The 23,039-nt window shown below is 35.7% G+C and overlaps 1 protein-coding gene across 1 annotated transcript; it reads right to left on the bottom strand.

The window, feature by feature from the left end:
• Positions 1 to 4,600: 4,600 nt before the first annotated feature.
• LOC145985864 (mitochondrial import inner membrane translocase subunit TIM50-C-like) lies at positions 4,601 to 22,742 on the bottom strand. Its single transcript, XM_083119972.1, has 8 exons — positions 22,306 to 22,742; positions 13,470 to 13,582; positions 12,427 to 12,546; positions 10,078 to 10,185; positions 9,667 to 9,798; positions 7,485 to 7,608; positions 6,792 to 6,895; positions 4,601 to 5,035 (listed from the first exon to the last, which is right to left on the bottom strand). The coding sequence occupies exons 1-8, from the start codon at positions 22,721 to 22,723 to the stop codon at positions 4,934 to 4,936; spliced, it is 1,221 nt and encodes a 406-aa protein (XP_082976098.1). The 5' UTR covers positions 22,724 to 22,742; the 3' UTR covers positions 4,601 to 4,933.
• Between the last annotated feature and the right edge of the window lie 297 nt (positions 22,743 to 23,039).

A 23,039-nucleotide genomic window follows, 5' to 3' on the forward strand; every position in this document is an offset into this window, starting at 1 on the left:
CACGCTCTTTTTCCTTCATTTTTCTCCCTTCTCCTCTCCTCTTTCTCTCTTGTCCTTTCCACTCTTTCTAACACTTTCTTCCATTCTTTGTTTAACTTCAGTCCCCCATTCCAGTTCATTGTGTCTTCTTCACCTTTCTTCTCTATTTCCTTGTCTTCCTTCCATTTTCTCACTAGCATTCTCTTCTCCCTTCCTATCCGCTTAGCCTCATCCCACTCTATGTCATGTCCTGTTTCTCTCGTGTGTTTAAATATCGCATTTCTCTCTCTCTTAAGTCGTACATCATCCCTATGTTGTTTCAACCTATCTTTTAGTCTCTTTTTTGTTTCTCCTATGTACACACTCTGACATTCTTTACATTTTACTTCGTAGATAATCCCTTCCTCTTCTCTGTTTTCCTTTTTCTTGTTTGCATTCGTCGCTATTCCTAAGATGCTTCTTCCTCCCTTCCTGTAAGTTTTAATGCCCGCTTTTCTAAGCACTTTGCATATCTTTTCAGTGGTCTTCCCCATACTCCTTATTCCAAACCTTCTCTCTTTTTCTTTCTCTTCATCTTTTTCTTTCTCTTCGAATTCTCCCCTTCCTCTTTTCTTCCTTCTTCTGTTTATGTCTAGTCTATCCTGCTTCTTATAGCCATTCTTTTCCAGCTGTTTCCATAGGCTATTTATTTTGCCTTCTTTTTCACATTCCTTCGTGCATATTTTCGTTATTCTGTCCTCCATATTCTTTATGAAATTTCTTTTTGTCACCTCACTTACATCACTTCTTTTGTGGCAGAAAACCCCGGCTGCACACTTCTTCTGATGCCAAGCGGTTTCAATTTCTTCTCCTCTCTTCCTTTTCATCAATATGTCAAGGTAGCTTAACTTGCCTTCTTCTTCTATTTCAAGTTTCAATAAGGAAGAAGGAAGAAAAGAGGAAGGGGAGAATTGGAAGAGAAAGAAAAAGATGAAGAGAAAGAAAAAGAGAGAAGGTTTGGAATAAGGAGTATGGGGAAGACCACGGAAAAGATATGCAAAGTGCTTAGAAAAGCGGGCATTAAAACTTACAGGAAGGGAGGAAGAAGCATCTTAGGAATAGCGAAAAATGCAAACAAGAAAAAGGAAAACAGAGAAGAGGAAGAGGAAGGGATTATCTACGAAGTAAAATGTAAAGAATGTCAGAGTGTGTACATAGGAGAAACAAAAAAGAGACTAAAAGATAGGTTGAAACAACATAGGGATGATGTACGACTTAAGAGAGAGAGAAATGCGATATTTAAACACACGAGAGAAACAGGACATGACATAGAGTGGGATGAGGCTAAGCAGATAGGAAGGGAGAAGAGAATGCTAGTGAGAAAATGGAAGGAAGCCAAGGAAATAGAGAAGAAAGGTGAAGAAGACACAATGAACTGGAATGGGGGACTGAAGTTAAACAAAGAATGGAAGAAAGTGTTAGAAAGAGTGGAAAGGACAAGAGAGAAAGAGGAGAGGAGAAGGGAGAAAAATGAAGGAAAAAGAGCGTGAGATATTCAATATGAATATCTCTTCACATTCTATATGAAAGTAATTATGTTTAGCCTTTTAGGTGAAAGTACAGTTGGATAGTGAAAGCCACCTGCTAGAAAGTTCCTAAGAACTTTCTAATAGTCTGGAGGGAGTAAAGTTTGTGTATAAATAATGCCCTTTTTGTGTATCTTGTTACTTTTGTACTTGATACAGAGTCTGATGAAGACCTTGCTAGAAGGTTGAAACGTTACGTTTAGTTTATGTTTTAATAAAATAAATTACTGCCTTGGTCAGCATATTTATATTTTTTTCATAATCATGGAAACAAGGCTTAATGGTGTTATAATTCCAGATAAAAGGATCTACACTTGTTGCAGTTATCATGAACACAAAATTGGTGACATCGTCTTAGCATCACATGCCTCATCTAAACTACGCACAATATTTTAGTTTCTTTTAATTCCATAATCTAACACTCTTGTGAGTCTCCTTCTCTAAGCTCCCCAATAATCTAATCTAGGCAGTGATTGAAAATGTCCAAACTAACCAAAATTAATAGGTGTGTGTGTGCGCAGGCTTGTTGGTAGAAATTTGCTCTCACCGAAGCAAATTCAGGCAGGGTTTGAAAGTAACAAGTTTCAAATAACAGTTACTTTCTCAAGTAACTGTAAGTAGTTACTTTGTGAAACGATAAACTGTGTCTCGGTTACGTTTTCACGTAAGGAGCATGGGCATCGTGAGAGGGGATCGAACAGGTACGGATGCCCCCTGGAATTCCGTTTCATTCACACAAAGTTGCATGAACTTTGCTATTTTTTATTGTAAATGACAGAAATGAAGTTCAGTTAGTTAGTAGTATTCGAACAGAATAATAAAAGAAAAAGAGGCATTAGATCAAAAACATTGGGATTTCAAAAAGAAAAGTGTTACGTCCTGAGGAAGCACCTGCAGTAATCAGGTTGTTTTTCATACTTTACTTTTTTATACTAAGAATAAATGGTTCCACACTTTCCTTCCAAAACTTAGTGTTATGTGAAAGGCAAACAACACACAGTGTATGAGTAAAATATCCATCTAACTTAAAGCTTTCACTTGAACGAGGTGTGTAAATGATAAGAACGCATAACTGTATATGTCAGTGCACGAACTGTAGGAAATGTAAAAAGATAATGAAGTCAGTTGTGCTGGACATTCACTCATCTGGTGGATCAAGTAGAAAAGTCACCCCAAAATGATAATACTAATATTAATAAATTTGGAATAAAATTTGTATATTTTTATTAGTATTTAATAGATATTGTGTAATAATCATATCCATGATGATCGTTATTACTAATATTTCTGGGCCTCGCAGATGGTGTAGTGGCCGCAACATTGACTTGTAATCAGGGAGTCTGGGCTTCGATTCCCGGTGGAGGCATTTAGTGGTTCGATTCTCATTTTAAACTGTAAATCCGGTCCCAATTAGCCATTCTCTGCATAAAGTGGAATTAAAGCAACAATTCAATCAAACAGTTTAATTCTATATTATTTCTACTATAGATTGCCTGACCCCCTCCCCATTCCATTCACAAAAAATTCTGGTGACGACCATGGTAATGAGTTCATTAATAAAAGAACAAAACTATGATTTCCTCAAAGGTTTTTTAAAAAAGTTAATAGTTATGCGTATACGTTTTTGCAACGTGTATTTTTGGATGATGTGGTTATTCAGGTTCACTTTGAATTTTATGTTTATTTTCATGGGCGTTTACAATTTATTGAAAATGAATGTTCACTTTTGAGGATAATGTAAAGGAAAGCTTGCCTTCAGTTCAAGCATGTTTCACATTCTACGAGGTTTAGCTTATCTACAAATAATGTCGTTACTCTTTAAAGTAACGGTAAACTCTCGAAATCAGTTAAATTCCATAAACAAGTAACTCTCTTAGTCCCTTTTTGGGCAAAATACTACAACTGGCTTACTTTTACGAAGTAACTTTACAAAGTCTGAAAGCAACTAGCACACGATCTTTCATCTGTCTGTACGCTGGAGAGGATATGTTGTTTAAAACAAATTCAACTCAGTTTTCAATAATTCATTTCCATTTGTTACATGTTGAAAAATAGTTCACTAAAGTAAAATTAATACGTAAAAATACTCGTCCAGGGAGAATCGAACGAATCATTATTTTATTAGCTGAAGATACTCTAGTATTTCGCCTTTAGCAAAGTTGATCTGTTATATTACATGCATATGCTTCATGTATACTCTCCTAGCTTTGTATTTTAACTATTTATAATAAAATACTTTGGGAAAATGATGGAAATTAACAAGCGCTTCTCAGGTTGCCGCCCGGTGATTTTGTTGAAATACTGCATTATGTAATCTATGAACTTCCCTTTCTAAACATAAAAACAAATTGATGATATTGAATAAAAATGATCATTTTCACAGGATTCAAACTCATGAACGAACACCTCTCTGGTCTACTGTCAGACGCGTTATCAATCTTGCCTTGACATTCCACACTGTAGTGTTGAGTTACAATTGTATTATTTTAAAATATATAATCACATGTGCTTTGAAAGTAATAAATCCTTCATTCCTCTCGAAATCCATGCAAACGTGTTTTACTCCATATATATTCCCTTTGGTGAATGCTGTTATGGTGAATGCTGTTATAGGAGTGTTCTGAGCATGCAAAAACCGGTTCTTCAGCTTGCCTGGGATTGCAGACACCACTTGGCTCGTACCCAGTGACAGCATCCTACCTGCTTGGAGGAGAAAACTTCCCTGCTGTCTGGGAATACAAATGATTCCCACTGTACTTCTAATATATATATCGTGAGTAAGTCGCACACGCCTCAAATATAAGTTTAAAACATTCTGGGAGAAAAAACGATCACAAAAGTAGGTTCAACATCTCACTCATTTTAATCCACCACTTCTTTCATTACACTTAATGTGCTTATAAAACAAACAAAATATGTAAGGAACAAAATGTATCCACTTGACTTTGAATTCAGTAATTATCAGTTTAAAAAAGGTAAGTTCATATGGCACAATAACATTTACACAACACTGAAAATTACTGGGCAATAGGTTAGGGAAAAAGTCAACACCTGAATATAATACAGAAATCAGACTTTATTGATAGCTACAAATTTTGTAGGAGTTGATTGCATTTGGAAAACAACCAATCGCAACATAGATATTCAAATTACAGGGCATTAACTATGACAATGAACAAATTTATTTAATATCTGACTTTCATGGATTTGTCTACCCGATTTTCGTTTCAACATTAGGAAAATGTTTGGTTTCAGTAGTAAAATGCTTACGTTCAAACTCATGTGGTCAAAAACGACCTTGAGCTTGGACAAATGCATGTAAATACCCACGTATTCACTGACAGGAACAATCTTATGCAACTTAATCAAATATTTGCAACTTTGATAGCTCACTTTTTTCTTTGAAGAAAATTTGGTGTCCATCCACCGGTTAATGAGGCTGCTTTTTCTTGGCGTTCCTTTTGTATTTTTTGGATTTCATCCTGCTGCTCCTGGAAATAAAACATAACTTTACATGCTATTTCCCATGTGGAAAGTAATCCAAATGTGATACATTCAAAATTAAAATTGTTTACAGATAGAACTGACTATAGATTTAGTTCTTAAAATAAATACCCAAATATTCAATAATATGAACACCAGTAAAGCAACAATTTCTGGACCAAAGAATTCTCTTAGGGATTTGCCTATTAATTTCAGTGAAAAAACCTTCCATGAGTTTACCAGTGTTTGTACTATGAATATTAAAAAACTAAATTTACTCAGAAGCAGGTGTTAATTTTTAAAATGTTATACCTGCCACCACTGTGCAAATTAAACTTTTTTGCTTGGGGGGGATGCCCCCCTTACAGGATTTTTCTCTCGAGGGGGCAGGGGCATAGTATCTTACCATTCAGTTATAGCAACTTGTATTATTATTATTACTTTATAAATCATAAAATTCAAATTGAATTTAAAATGTTTGGCGATGTATACAAGTTCAGGTTCCCATCTGCTATTTAGATAGAAGCTGGATTTGCCTTACTTCCTTTCTAAAACATCTATCACTTTGCTGATTAACAGTTTTTTTTTGTCTCCTTGTACTTTTTCACATGGTACCTTTGATCCATGTTTTTACATGCCGAAGGGTAGGCTTACTGTAAAAAAAAAAAGTAATAATTGAAAATGATGGGGTGTGATTTACCGAGGTCAGATCCAGACTTTTCGTAATCCCGAACAGCAGAGAAATTCCAAAGGATCTTATTTAAAAGTGACTTAATTCTTGATATTTTCTGCACTATAAGTGTCTGATATTTCTTGAAATTAACAGTATTTATATCAGAAGTGCAAAAACAATCACTTGAAGAGGAAATAGTACGTACAGTTCAAGATTTAAACCACATCGGGAAATTTCAAAAATTTTGCAACCTGATTGGGAAATTGAGATTTTTTCAGTCCCAAACATCAGAATTATTAATATTTCCTTCCCAATCTCATTCCGATCATTTTTTTTCCCCTCACAATCCTAGTTACGTCAGTCAACATGATTCTAATGTCTGTTGTGTAAACGTTCTCTCATTATTTTGCTGGACATGGCAGTTAATTGCTGTAATTGACAGCCTGTAAATCGTAGAATACATCACTACAATTTCACCATTCGAATTACATGAATTTTTCCCAGATATATCATGGAGGGGGCAAGTGAACGAACCTTGGGCTCACTCAGTGGCATATTTAAGATTTCATTTTGGGAGTAGGGTTTATGGGTGTGTAAATCTGTATACATATTACCAGTCAGTAAGTATGTACAATGGAACCTAAATTTTATGTCTTCCAGAAGACAAAAATGAAAAACTTATAACATTTTACTCCATTCGGAACATCAAGATTGAGTGTATAAGCCAGGAACATATAATCAGTTTCATTGTATCGTGTAAGTTTATAGTACCAAAAACTGCAATGGTAGTTGAGACTTGTGCAGTTAAAAAATGCAATAAAAGTTAATGAAAAAACTGCTGCTGTTAAGTGAAAAAAATCAAGAAAACTGCAGAAACATCGAATTCCCCAATATTTGCAAATTTATGAGCATGAAAAATGTCATTATGATATTTCTTCCCACACTTACATGTATTTTTGTCATAATATTTATTTTTCTAATGTAATATCATGTTTTGCAGATCAAAGTCTTATTGTACCTAACATGTAACATCACTCGGAGAGGTCCATACGAAAACAATGCATAAAAAATTACATGGATGTCATTTTTACCTGAAGTTTCCTTTGGTTTTCCTTGAACGCTTCAACAGGATTATCAAATTGATGATAAAAGTCCAAAACTTCTCTCACATCACCTACTTCAGATGTGGCAATAGCTGTAACAAAAAGAAGAAAAAATCAGTGTTTGTATAAAACTTTCACTAACAAATGTAAAAATTCTAATTGACTTAACATGGCAAAAAATAATTTTGTATTTTATTTGCAGTATATTACCATTACAGCCAAGTTGATATTTTAATATCTGAGTATTCTGCTAAATTCTGTTAGGTTTTTTAACTGTTGTGCAGGAGACCGAGTATCTATTTTCTGGTGGATCATTTCAGGTGAAAGTTTTCCAGCAACCTTGTTAGCAGCAGCTGTGGTGCTTACCCAGCCCCTAATAATTGGGTATCTGTTGAGCTGGAGTGTGGTGCTGATCACATCACTCCACAAATGACAGTGGAACCCTAACCCCAAGTCATGTTGCAATGTGCAAGTGGTAGCTAAAAAAGAATGAATCATTTACAATTTTATCCCGGATCAGTCTAATATCAGTAAATTTTATCGGAATCTGCAAAAATTTTCTGTTGGTCAATCTCTCCAACACACAGGAATTAGAAAAATGCCACGTTTCAAATTGCTCAAAGTATGGTGTGCTTTTGAAAAAAGTGGGAGCCTCATCACCTTGAGGCTGAGAGAACTTACTTCGTAGAAAAAATGCCAAGTCAATCAGTGTGTGGTCATCATCATTTCCTTTCCATTTCGGAAGCACAATGGCATTTCGGCTGTGGAACTTCACAGAATGAGGGCTGCAATCTACCACTATCACCTGTAAAAAAAAATGCAAAATATGTAAGTTTGGTACCGAGCAACATAAACACATTTGTTTGTCTTCAACTGTAAATATTTTGCAAATGTACACACTATTGAACAACGTCAAAGTACACACAAAATAAAGAAATGGTTTGAACCATTTTTTTTATTTATTATTTTATATGAACGAGGACATTATTAGTAGATATATGCGTATCTCATTTTGACGAACAGTATATTTTCTTTCACATTTGGTCATGAAATAATGCGAAATAAATTCTCAAAAACGAAATTTTGATGTCGACAAAACACTTTCTAGAATCAGAATTATTTTCTTAAAACAAGAGTAAACTTAATAAAACTCCAATAACTACACCAATAAATCTAAAAATATTGAAGAACAAAACCCATTATATCCATATGGAACTAGTGGACATAATTTAAATTGTCGAGAAATGTCATAATGGCATCTCCAATCATTAGAGGCATGCAAATTTAGTTTTTGACGAAAACACGAAATATGAAATAACATGCTGCAATGTTCATTTTTCATGTTTCTGAAAGGTCTGAGGTGCATTTTTCTACTCTGTTTTGTCACGAAATAATGCGAAATAACTGCAAAATGCGAAATTGACTTTCAAACACGAAATTTACCGTTTATATACCGACGCGACACTTTTTGAAGTCTGAAGTAACCTGTGAGTTATGCAATTCACGGAAAATTGATTAATTCTGCTGTAAATATGTGAGAAGTAAAAATGGACCTCTTTACACAGGAATAAACTTAATACTCTGGTAACTACATAAATGTGCTATTAGAAGGGATAAGTTTATTTTGTGTAATAAGTACAGTTTTTAAATTAAATTTAGGATTATATTCACAATTTTAAAACCAAAATGTCATTTTATATGGCACTTTTGATTTGATTATTCACCGCTATAACACCGAAATTTTATTTTATTTACCGCTTTTGAACCCGAAATCAACTTTGTTTTTGTACCGAAATTTTGCTTTTTTATTTACCAAAAATATCTGCATCTACCAATCATTCCTATGGCACAACAGCCTGTGAGAGGTAGGGCCTACCCACTGACTGCTAGCCTCACTTCCACCTGCTGAGGTAGGAGATTATCAGACCAGTTGTGGTGTGTGGTCAGCTCAATGAAACCCACCCCCATTCGTTGTTGTAGGTTACGCTACTCATTCGTAGCTCCTCACACCGGTCCCATACACAGGCTGAAATCTCACGAGAAAAGTTGTCATGACTCCACACTGCCAAAAGATTCAAACCTATGTGCATCCTATAGCCCGAACCAAAGCATGATGCCTTAGACCACACTGCCATGATGCAAAGCAATCATTCCTAATACAGTGGAACCCCGATTTTACATTTTCCCGCATTACACATTCAATCTTGATGGTCCCAACATAGCAAAATGTTATAAAATTTTCCTCAATTTTACATTTTCCTGTATTTTAAGTTTCTTCAGTCTGGTGCCCTGAAAAACGTAAAATCGAGGTTCCACTGTACATGCAATATTTAGTACAGTCTATTCTACCTGGTATGTTCAAACAAAGTAAAAACATAGTCATATTGGTCACTTTCAACTGACACTCATATTAATGAAGATAATTCCCACCGATATCAATACAATGCTTGAAAATTATAACAAAAGTTGTTACAAATATTTATTAATATTAGCAGGTGAGTACTGCACTCCACTCCTTTTATAAACACCAATTTACAAGACTTTTCCTTTAAAATATTCAAGAATTACAACAGAATACTGTATGTAATGTAATATTTGTCACACAGCATTTTTTGCAGACCCTGTGAAAGACTGAAATGCCGGAAAAGTATCTGCAAATTAAAGCAACCAATACTAATAAAACTGGTTCAGAAATAACTACTTGTAGCTACAAATTTTGTAGGAAATGATTGCATTTGGAATACAACCAATCAAAACATGGATATTCAAATGACAGGGCTTTAACTATGATAATGAACAGATTTATTTAATGTCAGACTTCCATGAATTTGTCGGTGAACTAAAACAAATTCAAAAACCTTACCTTACTGAGATCTCTATTCAAACAGTCTAAATCTTTGACATGATGTCCGTCAACGTATCGGGTAGCATCTCGAACCAGTCTGTATGTGATGAAGTTATTGGGATCCAGAGCATCAAGAATAGGAAATGCTGTCTGCAAAAAAAGAAGAAATAATAACAATCCAAACGATAAAAATACTAGACATTTTATGCAAATAATTCTGAAAGAATGTGATGATATAGATGGTTCCATTTCTCCGTAGATGTTCAGAATGGCCACTAAAAAGCCACATCTGCATGACAATTTTTTCATATGATTTGAACTACTACATATCCTATTATTAATAATGACACACACAAGTAGCATTACTGGAAACTGAAAATCTTTGGTTCCTTTAGGATATTTTTAGAGCTGAAATACTTCCATACTTACAAAGCCTTGCTCAGCAGTGTACACAACCACTTCAAATAGAGGAGGTCCAATCTGAGATAGGAAGAAGTCTACCCCAGGTCTCTTCTTAAATCTCCATCCAGTTTTGTACTGGAAAAAAAAGTTGCAAATGTAATGAACTGCAAAAACTATCATCATTTCAAAGACTATTGTTAAGCAGGGGTATAACTTACTTCTATCATGGTTTGTTTATAAAATATCTCTAAGTGTAGGTCTACCTTTAAATGAGGAAGTTATGGCCAATCAAGGATTGGGCATACATGCCCACACATAAATACCCACTGACCCAAACTAAGTGCAAGGGCCATTAGGTTAATATCAGAAAAGACTTGTGTTTGTTAGATGCCTGAGAGCAGGTCAGGTGTTGTGTTGCTGGCATCAGTGTTAATGGCCGCGTGGCCCGTGAACAATGGACTTACACTGGAAATAGGCATCCAAGGCCCATGTAAGTTAAATATGAACCTGAGTAGGTGTTATCACACAGGATATGGTAGCCAAAACCTCCTTTAACATTCTGAAAGCAATTTTCGCCAATGTGCTGAAAGCTGTATCCCATACCCAAAGTGGCAAATCCAGACCACATGGTTGGCAAGGAGGAGCCATAGGAACATCCATGAAGAATCCATTAGCATCCATGGTTATATCCAGCAATCCTTCCATGAAAAGCCTGGAAAGTGCATCCATCACTCCACAAAGTCATTATTACAAGAAAGCATGAATTATCCATTCTTTTGTCTTGTGCGCCCCATAAATTGCCACGCGTCGGGATGCGGCTTGTGGTTGTGAAAAAGTGTGTGGTTCCCAGGTATGAAACATATTGTGTGAAATTGGCTGATCTGTAAGTACCAAGTCTTTTGTATATTAATTTTTGTGTTCTTTGTGTAACAGTGAAGATGTCCATGTTTGGTGGTGGCCATGCCACAGGTTATGTTCTTTATTGAATAAATGTGTCATTTAAATGTGACCGACCTGATATCATTGACGTGAACCGTAAGTCTACTAAAGCCTCCTCTACCTACAGTTTTTAAATTTTAGGCTAAAGTTCTGTTGGTTAACAGGTCTTCCAAGGGATACCTGTTATTGTCCACGGAACACCACACGTAGCATAGGGTTTGCGTGTGGCAGCGTAAAGCGTTACTCTTTTTAAATAAGTGGTGTTGTTTTTTTTTACTCTTGGTTGATTAAGTATACTCTACCAAACCCTCCCCATAACAGAGTCACTGAATCTCTAAGAGTAGAATAATAATAATAATAATAGCAATACATATTCTCAAGTAAAAACCCTTATAAAGTTTACACTAGTTGTTCTCACATTGTGCATATGACCATAAAAGCTGATTTCTTCCTTCGGATAAGTGCTTTTAAGATAATAATATTTCATTGCAACAATGACGACATATTATCTCAGCAATACATTCATATCCCATCTTGGTGAAATTTTGTTTAAATTGAAATACTGTTAGAGAAAACTGAATACAGCTACATTAAATTAACATATGAATAAGGGAACATATCACAAGCTGTAGATTTCTCACCCAGGGCAAGAATATAACATGGCACACTAGCCAATCATGTATTTTTCTCCCTGGTTATGCTATTTTTAAAACAAACTTGTAACCCCTTGTTTCCATAATTAATTCATACATAAACTTGTATACTTTTTGTTGTTAGTGCACACACTTTTTCATGTACAATGAAACAATTTTGTCTCAACTGAAATGTACATTTGGAATTATTACTTTCTCCATTCTACTGGATAATTTACAATGTTTTACTATGTATGTAGTATGTTGAGTACAATTATTATGACACAGAATAATTTATATAAATGATTAGTTTGCTCCTACTGTTATTACTGTTTCCAGTACATTTTTTAAAAAAACACAAAATTTCAATTGTTCCAACTGTCTTTCTCAGGTGAGGTAACAAGAATAGTGAATCTGATGTTAGAATGGTCCCAAATGATTTTTTTTTCTCTTCTGTTAATTTACTCTCTCTTCTTATTTAGTTTGTACATATGACGTCTATATTGTACCATTACAAATTTATTCTCAAAACATTTAAGCATGAAATATAGAGAACTTTTAATACAACATAAATTTTAATAGAAGAACAATGTAAAAATTATGAATGTGCTTAAAATTTAATAGACCACGAGGAACTAAAGTTAACTGGGAAAGGTCCAGGGAAGAAGAAGGTATCAGCTGACAGATTATATTAAATTCTGAATACTACACTGACCGGATGTATAAAATGAAGGTTTCAATGGAAAACCTAGAGTAATAAATGACTCGGGCATGTAAACTCTAGAAACAAATATCCAACACCTACCGTCCAGTCAGGATGTACAAGTATCCCTGTCATTTCAAGTACAAGTGTATATGGCGGCTGATAGTATGGCTCTTGCACTGGGTCTGGAAGAAGTTTCTCCCGTGAAGGATCACGGATCATCTGGAATGGAGAAATTCAGGTATATTTTGACATATAAGACCAATGCACAATAATTTCTTCTTTAATTTTGCTTAATGTGAAGCAATTCTCCAAGTTTAGTTATTAACCTTAATGTGAACATCATTTGTAGCTTTCCCAATATCCAGGTTGGTATTTGGAAATATATAGAGCAGGGTTATCAGCAAATTCCATGTGGAACAAATGCTTATACACATGGAAAAAGTGCACATGTACCGCAGTACTGGTGGGACCACTATCGCTCGAACATACTCGTGCTCAAGCGTGCAAATATCATTTGAATGTGACAATAATCGTAGAAATATATGTGAAAAAATCCTCCCTGGTAGTTTCAGCTCATAACCATCTATTCACTTTCATGTATCGCTATATATTTGGTACGATAGACTAAACTACATTTTAACATTTAACATAACTATGTTCACTTATGTTTCAACTTCACTACAGAGGCATCAATTACAGTATTTCGGTTATGGAAAGTTTTGCATAGTGCGCAGCACAGAACAAAAATAAACCGTCAATATTATTGCTTATTTCAGTTATTTTGTATCAAGAATTACAGACTCAAAAGTTGCAGAAATTATCCCGCTCATAAATCTCAGCTGTTGCAATTGTGTTTTTGCAGTTTAAAAATGTTACATATGCACAAATATAAGAAAAACTGGGAATACTAAAGCCACACTGGCCCAACCAACTTGTATTCAGATATTTCTTTTGATTAAAAATCATTGCCTATCAAAAGTAGAACAAAGCTAAGGCAACACAACCAGACCTGCCATACTTTTCCATACTGCCAATCATACTCCAAAATATTTTCTCCTTCTTCATTGAGTACAAGTAATTTGAAATGAAAGAAAACAATAGCGTTACGTATCGACAGCGACGATAGCATGCATTTGTCTTACCTTCTTGTAATAATTGATTTCTCTCCAGGTTCGAAGAAAATACTGTTGAATGAGTGGTTGATGCGAAAATTCATCTTCAATAACATTACCATGTTCATCTGTCTTTGGAGCACCTGAAACAATGAAAGTGCTAAACATAAGCATTCCGACTGTGAAATTCACAGGAACACAAGATCACATACGGTCGCAATATAGACATTCATATAACAGGCAATATTATTAATTTAATAAGAATCTGCCAATTAACATTTCCTCACAAAGGTAATATAATTAAGCCTTGTTTCCATATTAAAAACACTTTACATGTAACGTTTCTACCCTCTATCATGTTGACAGTCCTTTTAGAGAAATTGTCCAATATAAGGACTGTGTTTTTGTGTGGCTAGTCACCCTGCTATGTGTATAATACTTTGTGTTTGTGTATTTCATCATTTTAGTTTAGTTCATAGAGGGTAGAAACGTTACATGTAAAGTGTTTTCAAATCTTAATAAACTGACTTGGTCAGCAACTTTAGTATTTTTCCTCAAAGTATGAATTTCCATATACAGAAACTGCATGTATATGTGCAGCAACACCTACATTACACTTACATTTTGGCTATCCAACTCTAATTATCTTCAATAATATCACACGAGCTGCCTTTTCCTATTCATAATATCTGCTTATTTCAGTTTACTAAATGTTTCAATAAGATCCAAGGCAAATGTAAACAATGTAAGTTTTACAGGAGCATATGGAAGTGTTTTAGAATATTGGAAATGGCTGTGAAAATAAGTTTCAATCTTTAAAGCTTAAATTAGTATTATTTACCAGAAAAATTATGATTTGAAAAGTAGCGTATTTGATCACCCATGTTTCGCAGTCATTCTTTCTTTGTGGTTGTCTCAGACATGGCACTACCGGCAGATTTTCACCTGAAATTTGAAGTAAGCTGCATGGTTGAGACCAGATATTACGTGATCATGTGTTGGAAGCATTTAGGGACATAATACCCCTTTGCACCTCATTCATGTAAATATTACACTGCAACAGTAGTTCATAACCAAGATGACAGTAAAGAAATGGGACTAGTAAACACAGACGCACACAGGAGTATGTGGAAGATAAAATTATTTCTCCAGAAAACAAGCAGTAAGTACCTAAGCTTGTGAAGTGGTTGTTAACAGACATAAATAGAAATATATCGAACCATGTTAAAAATGAGCGTGTGCCATTATTAGTTTGGAATTAAACAATCAGAACTTGGGTCCTTTTATTTTACTATATATACCTTATTTGCCTTCCCCTCTCCCCAATTTCTAACAATTAGTGTGTTCATTTTCAAGTGTACCTTACCTGTGTGTTCGTTATTAGTACAGATAACTACAATATTGCTTCATTATCAATAGGACCAGATAGTTATGCAGATGCAAATGCAATTTTAAACGATTTTTGATAAATGCACATATGAATCATACATATAAATTTCTTGCATATTTTAGAACCAACCCCCACTACTCAAATTATATTTTAAGTCTGGGAACGATTTTACAATATCGGACACTTTCCCAATTTCATTCATATTTCGCATACTCAATAATTTAGGGCTCCTAATCACGAATCTGCAGTTAAAATTTGGCGCTCACGTGTGGAACTTGCAAAATAAGGGGGTCCGTGATCGCAACTGACAATGCACGATTGCTAATTATTTATTGCAAGATTTTGCGTTTCGAATACTTAAAGAACGAAATATATATATACTCCTGATATTACTACGACCCAAATTTAACTATATTTGCCTAACCTTACCGTGCATGGTTTGTGGGGCTACCCGTGCATCGTTCCAGGGTGGAACGACTTCAAATGACCGGACCCCTCTCTGATTATCTTCATATTTATCATACTCACTAATTGAGGCCTCCTAATCACGAATCTGAAGTTAAAAGTTGTCGGAAACGTCTCGAAATTGCAAAATAAGCTAAAATAAGGCGTTAGTTTTCGGAATGGAAACCGTCGATTTTTGCGAAACTTTTTGTTTCACAAGGAAATATGAGACACATTTTAAATCTTTTATTGGAACTTTGTCTAGAACTGGTTCAGTGTGATGAAACCAAAGCTATACGAACACAATTCAGGTTATACTTCCATTTTTGTTGAATTAAAAACACTGTCTCATTTGTAACGTCAAAAAAGGTAAAATATGAGACACCATGAAGGTAAGAATGAGACACCATGAAGGTAAGAATGAGACATGCTTATATCTCAATGGCCATGCACTGTGAAACAGTAGGAATGAAATAATGAGACAGAGCATGAGTCACTTGCTCTCTCTCTCTCTCTCTCTCTATATATATATATATATATATATATTTGCAACTTGGAAACTAACAGAGTTAGAGTTAGAGTTAAAGCTCCAACAAATCCTTAGAAATGAGAAGGCCTGTAGGAACATAAGGAGACACAATGAATACTGTATAGGCCTATATGCTACACATTAAATAAAAAATGAATGAAATAGGCAAAGTAACATAGCCTAGCCTACATTTTACAGTGTAAAGCAGTTATGTCTCGCCATAAACATAGAAATAAAGCAAACTAAAATTGTGTAGCTACTACTGATAGGTGTAGTTCAGTACATAAACATATTAGGTAGGCTATGGCCAATGCTACTATTATTAGAAAACATGAAATGTTAGGCCTCCTCAGTAAGCTATCTTATTCATTAACACAAAAATTGAAAAAATGAAAACATCAATTGTACAAAAAGTTTAGGCCTACAAGTCTTGCCATAAACTCAAAAACGAAAATTCTATACTGGTATTAACATTTCAATACAGCTCATGAATACCTAAATAAACAAGGAAAATAGGTAATTGAAACATGGTACTACTAAGAAACAATATGGCAACTCAAGAAACTGAAATACATGCTGGAAATTAACAAAACTAGGCTATGCTTCAAACACATAATTGGCTGTGAGAATCGATATTTCACTCTGTCCCCAAAAAGCTCAGTTTTTGGAACCTCCAACTTGCCAATGATATTGGAAAGGCTTGCAACTGATATGTCATTCTCGTCTACAAGAAACGTGTCCGTTGTTCCTGAATGTCTGTCTCATTCCCATTATCTGGATATTGTTTTTATCAAGAACTTCTTGAACGATACACACGTACCGAAATTCAGTACATTTTCTTTTACCACCTCTGAAGCGAACGAATATGTAGTCACCATGTTGAAGGTTTTCTGTGCTTTCTACTGGACTTGATTCTAAAAATTTTAAATCTTCTAAGCCGAGATCAACATCATTTGCACTATCACTCTCTGCCTCTTTCCAATTATCAGGGTTGTCTACTTCACTATCCGAGCTTTCCAACACTACAGGTCTCTTCAGTTGTTTTGTTTGCTTGTCTTTTGTTTTTGTAGTTTTTACAGTATTAGTTTTTTCTGCGACCTGTTCCAAATACTCTTCTGATGTGATTACACGTGCTCATTGATCAATTTTTCTTCTAGCTTTTGGAGGTGCTTTTGTCCTCTGTATTTTAATCAGGAGTAATGTTTCAAATGTAGAAGCTCCGCTGGGAAACACATTTTGAATAATTATATATCGTTCTGGTTCACTAGCTTCTGTTGAGATGCCTGAGGGTCCTGGTTCAGCAGCTTCTATTGGAATAGCTGTTGCTGGTTCCTGCACATAATGTTCCATGTTCTTTGCTGTATCTTTCCAGAGCTGTGGGATCAAGTCGAGCAATAGGGTACTTGTTTGAGTCAACAGGATAAATCCCAATTGTGCGGAATCCAGCTTGTACATTTCATTGGCTGAGACCATCATTCCACACGGAGCATAATAAATCGGCAAAATCACTTTTTGTTAGTCTTCTTAAATTCTCTCTTTGCCAAGAAAGCAGCGGCTCATTCCAAATGTCCTTCAAAGGTTTGAAACAACACTTGTCTAAGGGTTGTAGTTGATATGTTGCATGAGGTGGGAATTTGATTATTTGTTACATCATTTCGTTTTGCTAACTGTAGTGTGTCACAGTCAACATGGTCAAACACCATCAAAAGTGGTCGCTCTGTAACAACTTCAAGAAAACGATGCATGTACGAGTTGAAAACATCTAATGTCATGTATCCTTTTTCCGTGTTCGAGTAAAATGTACCGGGAAGGTCATTTTGTCCTTTCCGGGTTGTCCAAAGTTTCGCAGCTTCATAAATAATTACGGGTGGTAAAACTCTTCCAGCTGCTGAGCAACACGCAAGTACTGAAATATTTTCGCGTCCTGTACCCTGAATAATGAGGTGAGTTTTTTGTCTGATTCGTGATACACACGGAATTCGATGTGGGTTGGTACAAAATGATGTCTCGTCTAAATTCCAAATGTGGTCGGGTTTATCTTCCAAATGAAGTCCCTTTACAGTTGAATCTAGAATATCGTAAAACTCATAAATGATAAATGGGTCACTTGTTGCTTTTCTTCGATTTGCAACAAGAGCTTCTAATTTTTTTCACATTTAGTCTTTGACACTTGCCAAAACCCGAAAACTAATAACGCCCAGGTATTCCGTTGTGGAAAGGCGTTTGGATGCTATTTGATTCTACAAAATCACTCACAACACATAACCCCTCCTTTTTGGTCAAGGTAAATCCCCATTTTGCCATCTGGTGAAGGTTGGAACCAAGTGCTTCTTCTTGATCTTTCGAAAGAACTGTTTGTCTTCTTTGCACAGTTGTATGTTTACCACACAGCTTCCTAGAGAGCAATGATTTGTCTATGTTATATTGCCTAGCGGCAGCACGGAGTGTTCGTTTTTTTCCCCTAATAGCACTTAAGGCAGTTGCCAAATTTTCCTCACTATACGTCATTGGCTTCTTTTGGTAATTTGTAGGCATGTTTACTTGCTTTCAATTAAGGTGTCTTCAACACAACTGTAGGCTACATAGGACATGATAAGAAAGAAAAAGATAGTCAATTTTACTTTCTTTAAGTTAAGACATTTTTAACATAATTGTAAATACATAAAAGGAAAAGAAAAAGTTAAGCGAGGTAAATATCTGCTGTATCTTCATGTGTCTAATTTTATCACCTAAACTGAAAAGTGACATAACTCATGTCACAAAGATACTTTTTACACCCCCCCTCCCCATTGATGTTACTCTAAAGTTAAACCTTCAATGAGTTATGGTTTCAATTTTGCTCCTAAAGTAATAGATGGCTGGGTACAGCGAAAGTTTGTCATCGGAATTTAAAAGTTTTTTTTTTTAAATGAAACAAGGAGTTTTAGTCAAGGATGTTTTTCCCAGTAAATGACTTTTTTCAGAACACTGTAAAATACATATAATGAAAGACAAGATCATAGGCAACTTTTGATGATTTTTATTCAAAGTTTGAAACACTGCGTTAGTGCAATATTTCACTCTCATAATTACCTTCACCCACCCTATTCCTGATACTACCATGACACCAAATTATGTTTGCCTAACCTAACCACACATCAATGGTTTGTGGGGCTAGAGTCAATGGTTCGCAATTTCTAGATCCTGATACTACCATGACACCAAATTTTTACTATGTTTGCCTAACCTAACCACACGTCAATGGTTCGTCGGGCTATTATTTTGCAATCTCTAGACGTTTCCGACAAATTTTAACTTCAGATTCATCATTAGCAGGCCTCAATTAGTAAGTATGTCAAATATGAAGAAAATCGGGGAGGGGTCTGGTCATCTTAAGTTATACTTTTAAGGCTAATTGCGACCAGGCACCATCAAAAAATGTCAGTTTCGTAGCACTTGAGCAACAAATTTTAACCACAGAATCGTGATCAAGTGTCCTAAATTAGTGAGTATGCGAAACATGAACGAATGCTCCAGTATTATTAATATTTACCCAACCGAACTGACTAAAAAAATGGCTTTTACCAAAGCAAAACTTACGAAAAAATGGACATTATCTCCTCCCTTCAAAGATGCAATCTTCCTCACGAACAACTGAACGATCCCTACACCGTTGCCAAACTTCCTCCACACTCCACTTAAACAACTGTATCACATTAACATGTTTCTGTTCTGCCATTCTTCCACACTGAATGCACTCCAACTACGCAATAGCGTGGCAATGCTGTAGACAACGCAACAAATTGTGAACATCACTTTTCACTTGTTCATATGAGAAAATATGGTTTCCAATCGTTGTTTATGTATCGAGAATCATTGTGGTAATTCACAACGTTATTTTACAACTTCTACACGTCACCACCAAATCTTAACTGCAGATACGTCACCAGGACTCCATAATTAGTGAGTATTAGAATTATTAACAAAATTATGCCTTTTTTGGTATTCTAAAATTGCAATCTTCTACTGTTTGCAAGTTCCACACGTAAGCGCCAAATTTTAACTGCAGATTCATGATTAGGAGCCCTAAATTATTAAGTATGCGAAATATGAAAGAAATTGGGAAAGTGTCTGGTATTGTAAAACCACAGCTAAGTCTGTGTGTTGGGCATATTGTCTTCTTAGTAAAAGAACTTCCTATTTTGTTCTGTCACTACTGTTTATTCTCCACTTTCTTTTACAATACAAAACAAGGAGGTAAGACTTCTTCCGTCATCCTCACGGGAACACTCATTAACTACTACTCCTTTTCAGAGAAAAACTACGACAATGAAATGGACAGTATATCGATGACCTTGAACTTGACGTGCCAGGTGCTGTTGCCTTAAAATATTATCCAATTGTATGTATCTTGTGAAGTACAGAGTTTTTCTTCAGTAGACTATACAAATAGTGTTTCCGAAAATGGGAGTGTCAAGGTTGAAACTTTGAGATATGTTGTAAACAAGTACATTATGATCTGTAAGGAATGAAATTTTTATTTCATTTATGAAACAGCAATGTACAGAAGAGTGTGTGGAAGAATTCAGAACTGCAACTTTTACATGTAGGGTTTTTCCAGTAACTGAAAGAAAACATTTAAAAAATGCAACATGTTTTTCTCCAGTGCATATTTATCTGCACATTTTAGTGTATAAGTAACTAGTCAGAAATATTAACGTCACACTGCTTATTATGGCTTGCTTGTTGCTTCAGAATGCATTCCGGCCCAAGTTCCTTTTTTTCATTGTGATTTCATCATCCTATGAATGCAATTTTTACATGGTTCAATTTCGATGTATGTCTATTAACACATACTGCAGAGTTTTAGCGATTACTTAAGGTTTTGTTCAATATATGCTTTCGGTAGTTAGGTCAGGCGGTAAAAATCTGATAGTCCCCGGACACCTATAACTTATTCGTTTTGTGAATTTTTGACATTCGTACTAACCCATCCGCTTCGCAGAACATTGTTGAAGGTGCATTCACGTTTTTTTGATGAGAGTTATTGCAATTTTGCGCATTACGAGTACTTTTTCCTCGTAATCTTTCCGTTTACTTGCCACAATATGGCGCGTACACCTCCCTAGGTAATCGCGCGTCGTGTTTTGTCGATTTACATTTGTTATGCAGTGTTTCAACCTTTGGAACCCAAGAAATGCCCGTGGACAAAGCTCGTGATCATTTTTTTTTACGAAGAAAATTGTAATGGTTCGTGGGGATATTCGTCCCGGAACTGGTGTGAAATGAAAAAAAAAAAATTGTTTAGTTTCAAATTTTTGAGTCCAAATTTCCCACTCATTCCGGGCTCCACCCCTGGGGTAATTGACCTACCGCCCCCAACTGCTACCGCAGGCCCGCCGCGTACGCTCCGCTCCAGCTCCCCAGCTTTTTCTATAGACCCAAATTTCACCACACATCCACGACACGTCATATTAGGCAAACATAGTTACAATATAATCATGCACATTTCAGCAGGTTGGATTACGTAAACATACTAAAAATTACCTCATCAATAGAGAACACATATTCTCTTTTTTTCCTTTGCAAAAGTATATGATCTTCTCAACAGAAAGCTTGCTTTGTCCTATGAAGGTACCCATTTTTGCCGATTTTTCAAATCTACACGGAATTATTTTAAACCGTAACTTCCCACGTCCCTGAACTCTTTTTGAACACGCATATACCCACAGCCCATTCCTTCTAATGAGTAGCTTACATTCACTGCCACACTTTGAACATTCAATTCCTTCCTTCATGATCCCATGTTGAATTACAAAATCCAGTGGATCTTCTACACCCAGTACAAATTTAACCACGCATCCAAGACACGTCATGTTTCTGACATTCGTTGGAAAAACAGACAGGTCGAAACACCAGATACCCAATGAACATGAACAAAACACAATTACGACATGTGATGATGTAGGAAGGTGTACAAGGAAAGTGTACGTGCGGCAAAGGCTATTCTCCCTCGGAGGATTAATTGTCAACAAACAACATGAATTTCCACTATAAAACATTCCCACATCACACAAAACACCTTGCAGATGTTTGACAATGCTACACGAACTTATTACCGTAAGTAGTTTCTTCTGTAAAAATTAAGAAACCTGTCTAATCGTTACCTTAAAATAAAGTCCCTAAATCCTTTCTACTAAGGTTCCGATTTACTTCTACATTCATTCCCATGCTTCTAAGATATTTACTGTCGCTTGTTGACGGACAATATCTTGTGCATGAGAAGTGCGTAAGATAATTTTCAAGTTTTTTTTTTTTTTAACATAAATAACTTTTTTCGAGTCTAAACAGTGCTCATTACTTTAAGGAAGGTTCAAATGTGACAATGATTTCCAAAATTCTACGATAATTAGTCTTTGTGCTAGGAGAAATCATAAAACAATCGGAACAGTTACCAAAATTCCTGTTCATGTAAATTACCCATCACAATAAATATGACCCTTGATGCTGCAATCTGATCTTACCCCAATCCACTAGCATGTAAACACCGAAAGTTCCAAAACTGGCACCAAATGCAATAAAACTATATTTCATAGCTTTCCATGAGGCTTCACGTTTCTTTTGTTCTTCAGTGTCATCTTCACTTTTTCCGCTTTGTTCCTTCGAGCTATCAGCTTGCACTCTGTTTTTCAATATCTCCTCTGCTAGTCCCTTTACCGTACCTACATTCGTTGCAGTAGCGGTCTCGGAGCCACTTTTGGTTGTAGAATAACATACATACGGGAGTTTCTTTAATAGTGTTTGCTTTGATGGAACATTTGTGCACATAAAACTCTTGCTTGCTCCTAAAATTATGGCTTCATTTTTAAGTATCTGTGGAACGAAAGCATTTTTCCGGAATACACTTCTGCGAAAACCACACAAACACCTGCACGCCGCCATCCTTTTCTTTTCTTCTTCTTTTTTCGACTCGACCGGGTCACAGATTCTATGCATGAAATTAGCCGGTCGTTACCTAATCTGTGGCCTGCGCATATACAAACAGGGTGTGAGCCTGCGCGGGACAGAATTTTTTGGTAGTGTCTGCTGCCACGTTCTTTTTCTGCTGGAACCTCAAAAAAGATGCGCGTTATTAGTTTCCCTATCACACGGAACTGGATTTCAAGTTGGAATGCCCTAGTTGGCGATGAACTGACTTTCTGGGTAGTAATCATGGCCGCCTGGCTGACTGCTTGACTGGTTTGGAGGAATAGGACAT

Source organism: Lepisma saccharinum, chromosome 3, assembly GCF_977018435.1.
Source record: "Lepisma saccharinum chromosome 3, izLepSacc3.1, whole genome shotgun sequence".
Taxonomy (NCBI): domain Eukaryota; kingdom Metazoa; phylum Arthropoda; class Insecta; order Zygentoma; family Lepismatidae; genus Lepisma; species Lepisma saccharinum.

Bases quoted from the DNA above. Each gene is read 5' to 3' on its own strand.
- LOC145985864 (XM_083119972.1), bottom strand. From the start codon at position 22,723: ATGGCGGCGTGCAGGTGTTTGTGTGGTTTTCGCAGAAGTGTATTCCGG. The intron at 10,186-12,426 runs GTAGGTGTTGGA...TTTTTTTTCCAG, and splicing joins TTGTACATCCTGACTGGACG to TACAAAACTGGATGGAGATT. The intron at 5,036-6,791 runs GTAAAAATGACA...TTTTATTTCCAG, and splicing joins AAAACCAAAGGAAACTTCAG to GAGCAGCAGGATGAAATCCA.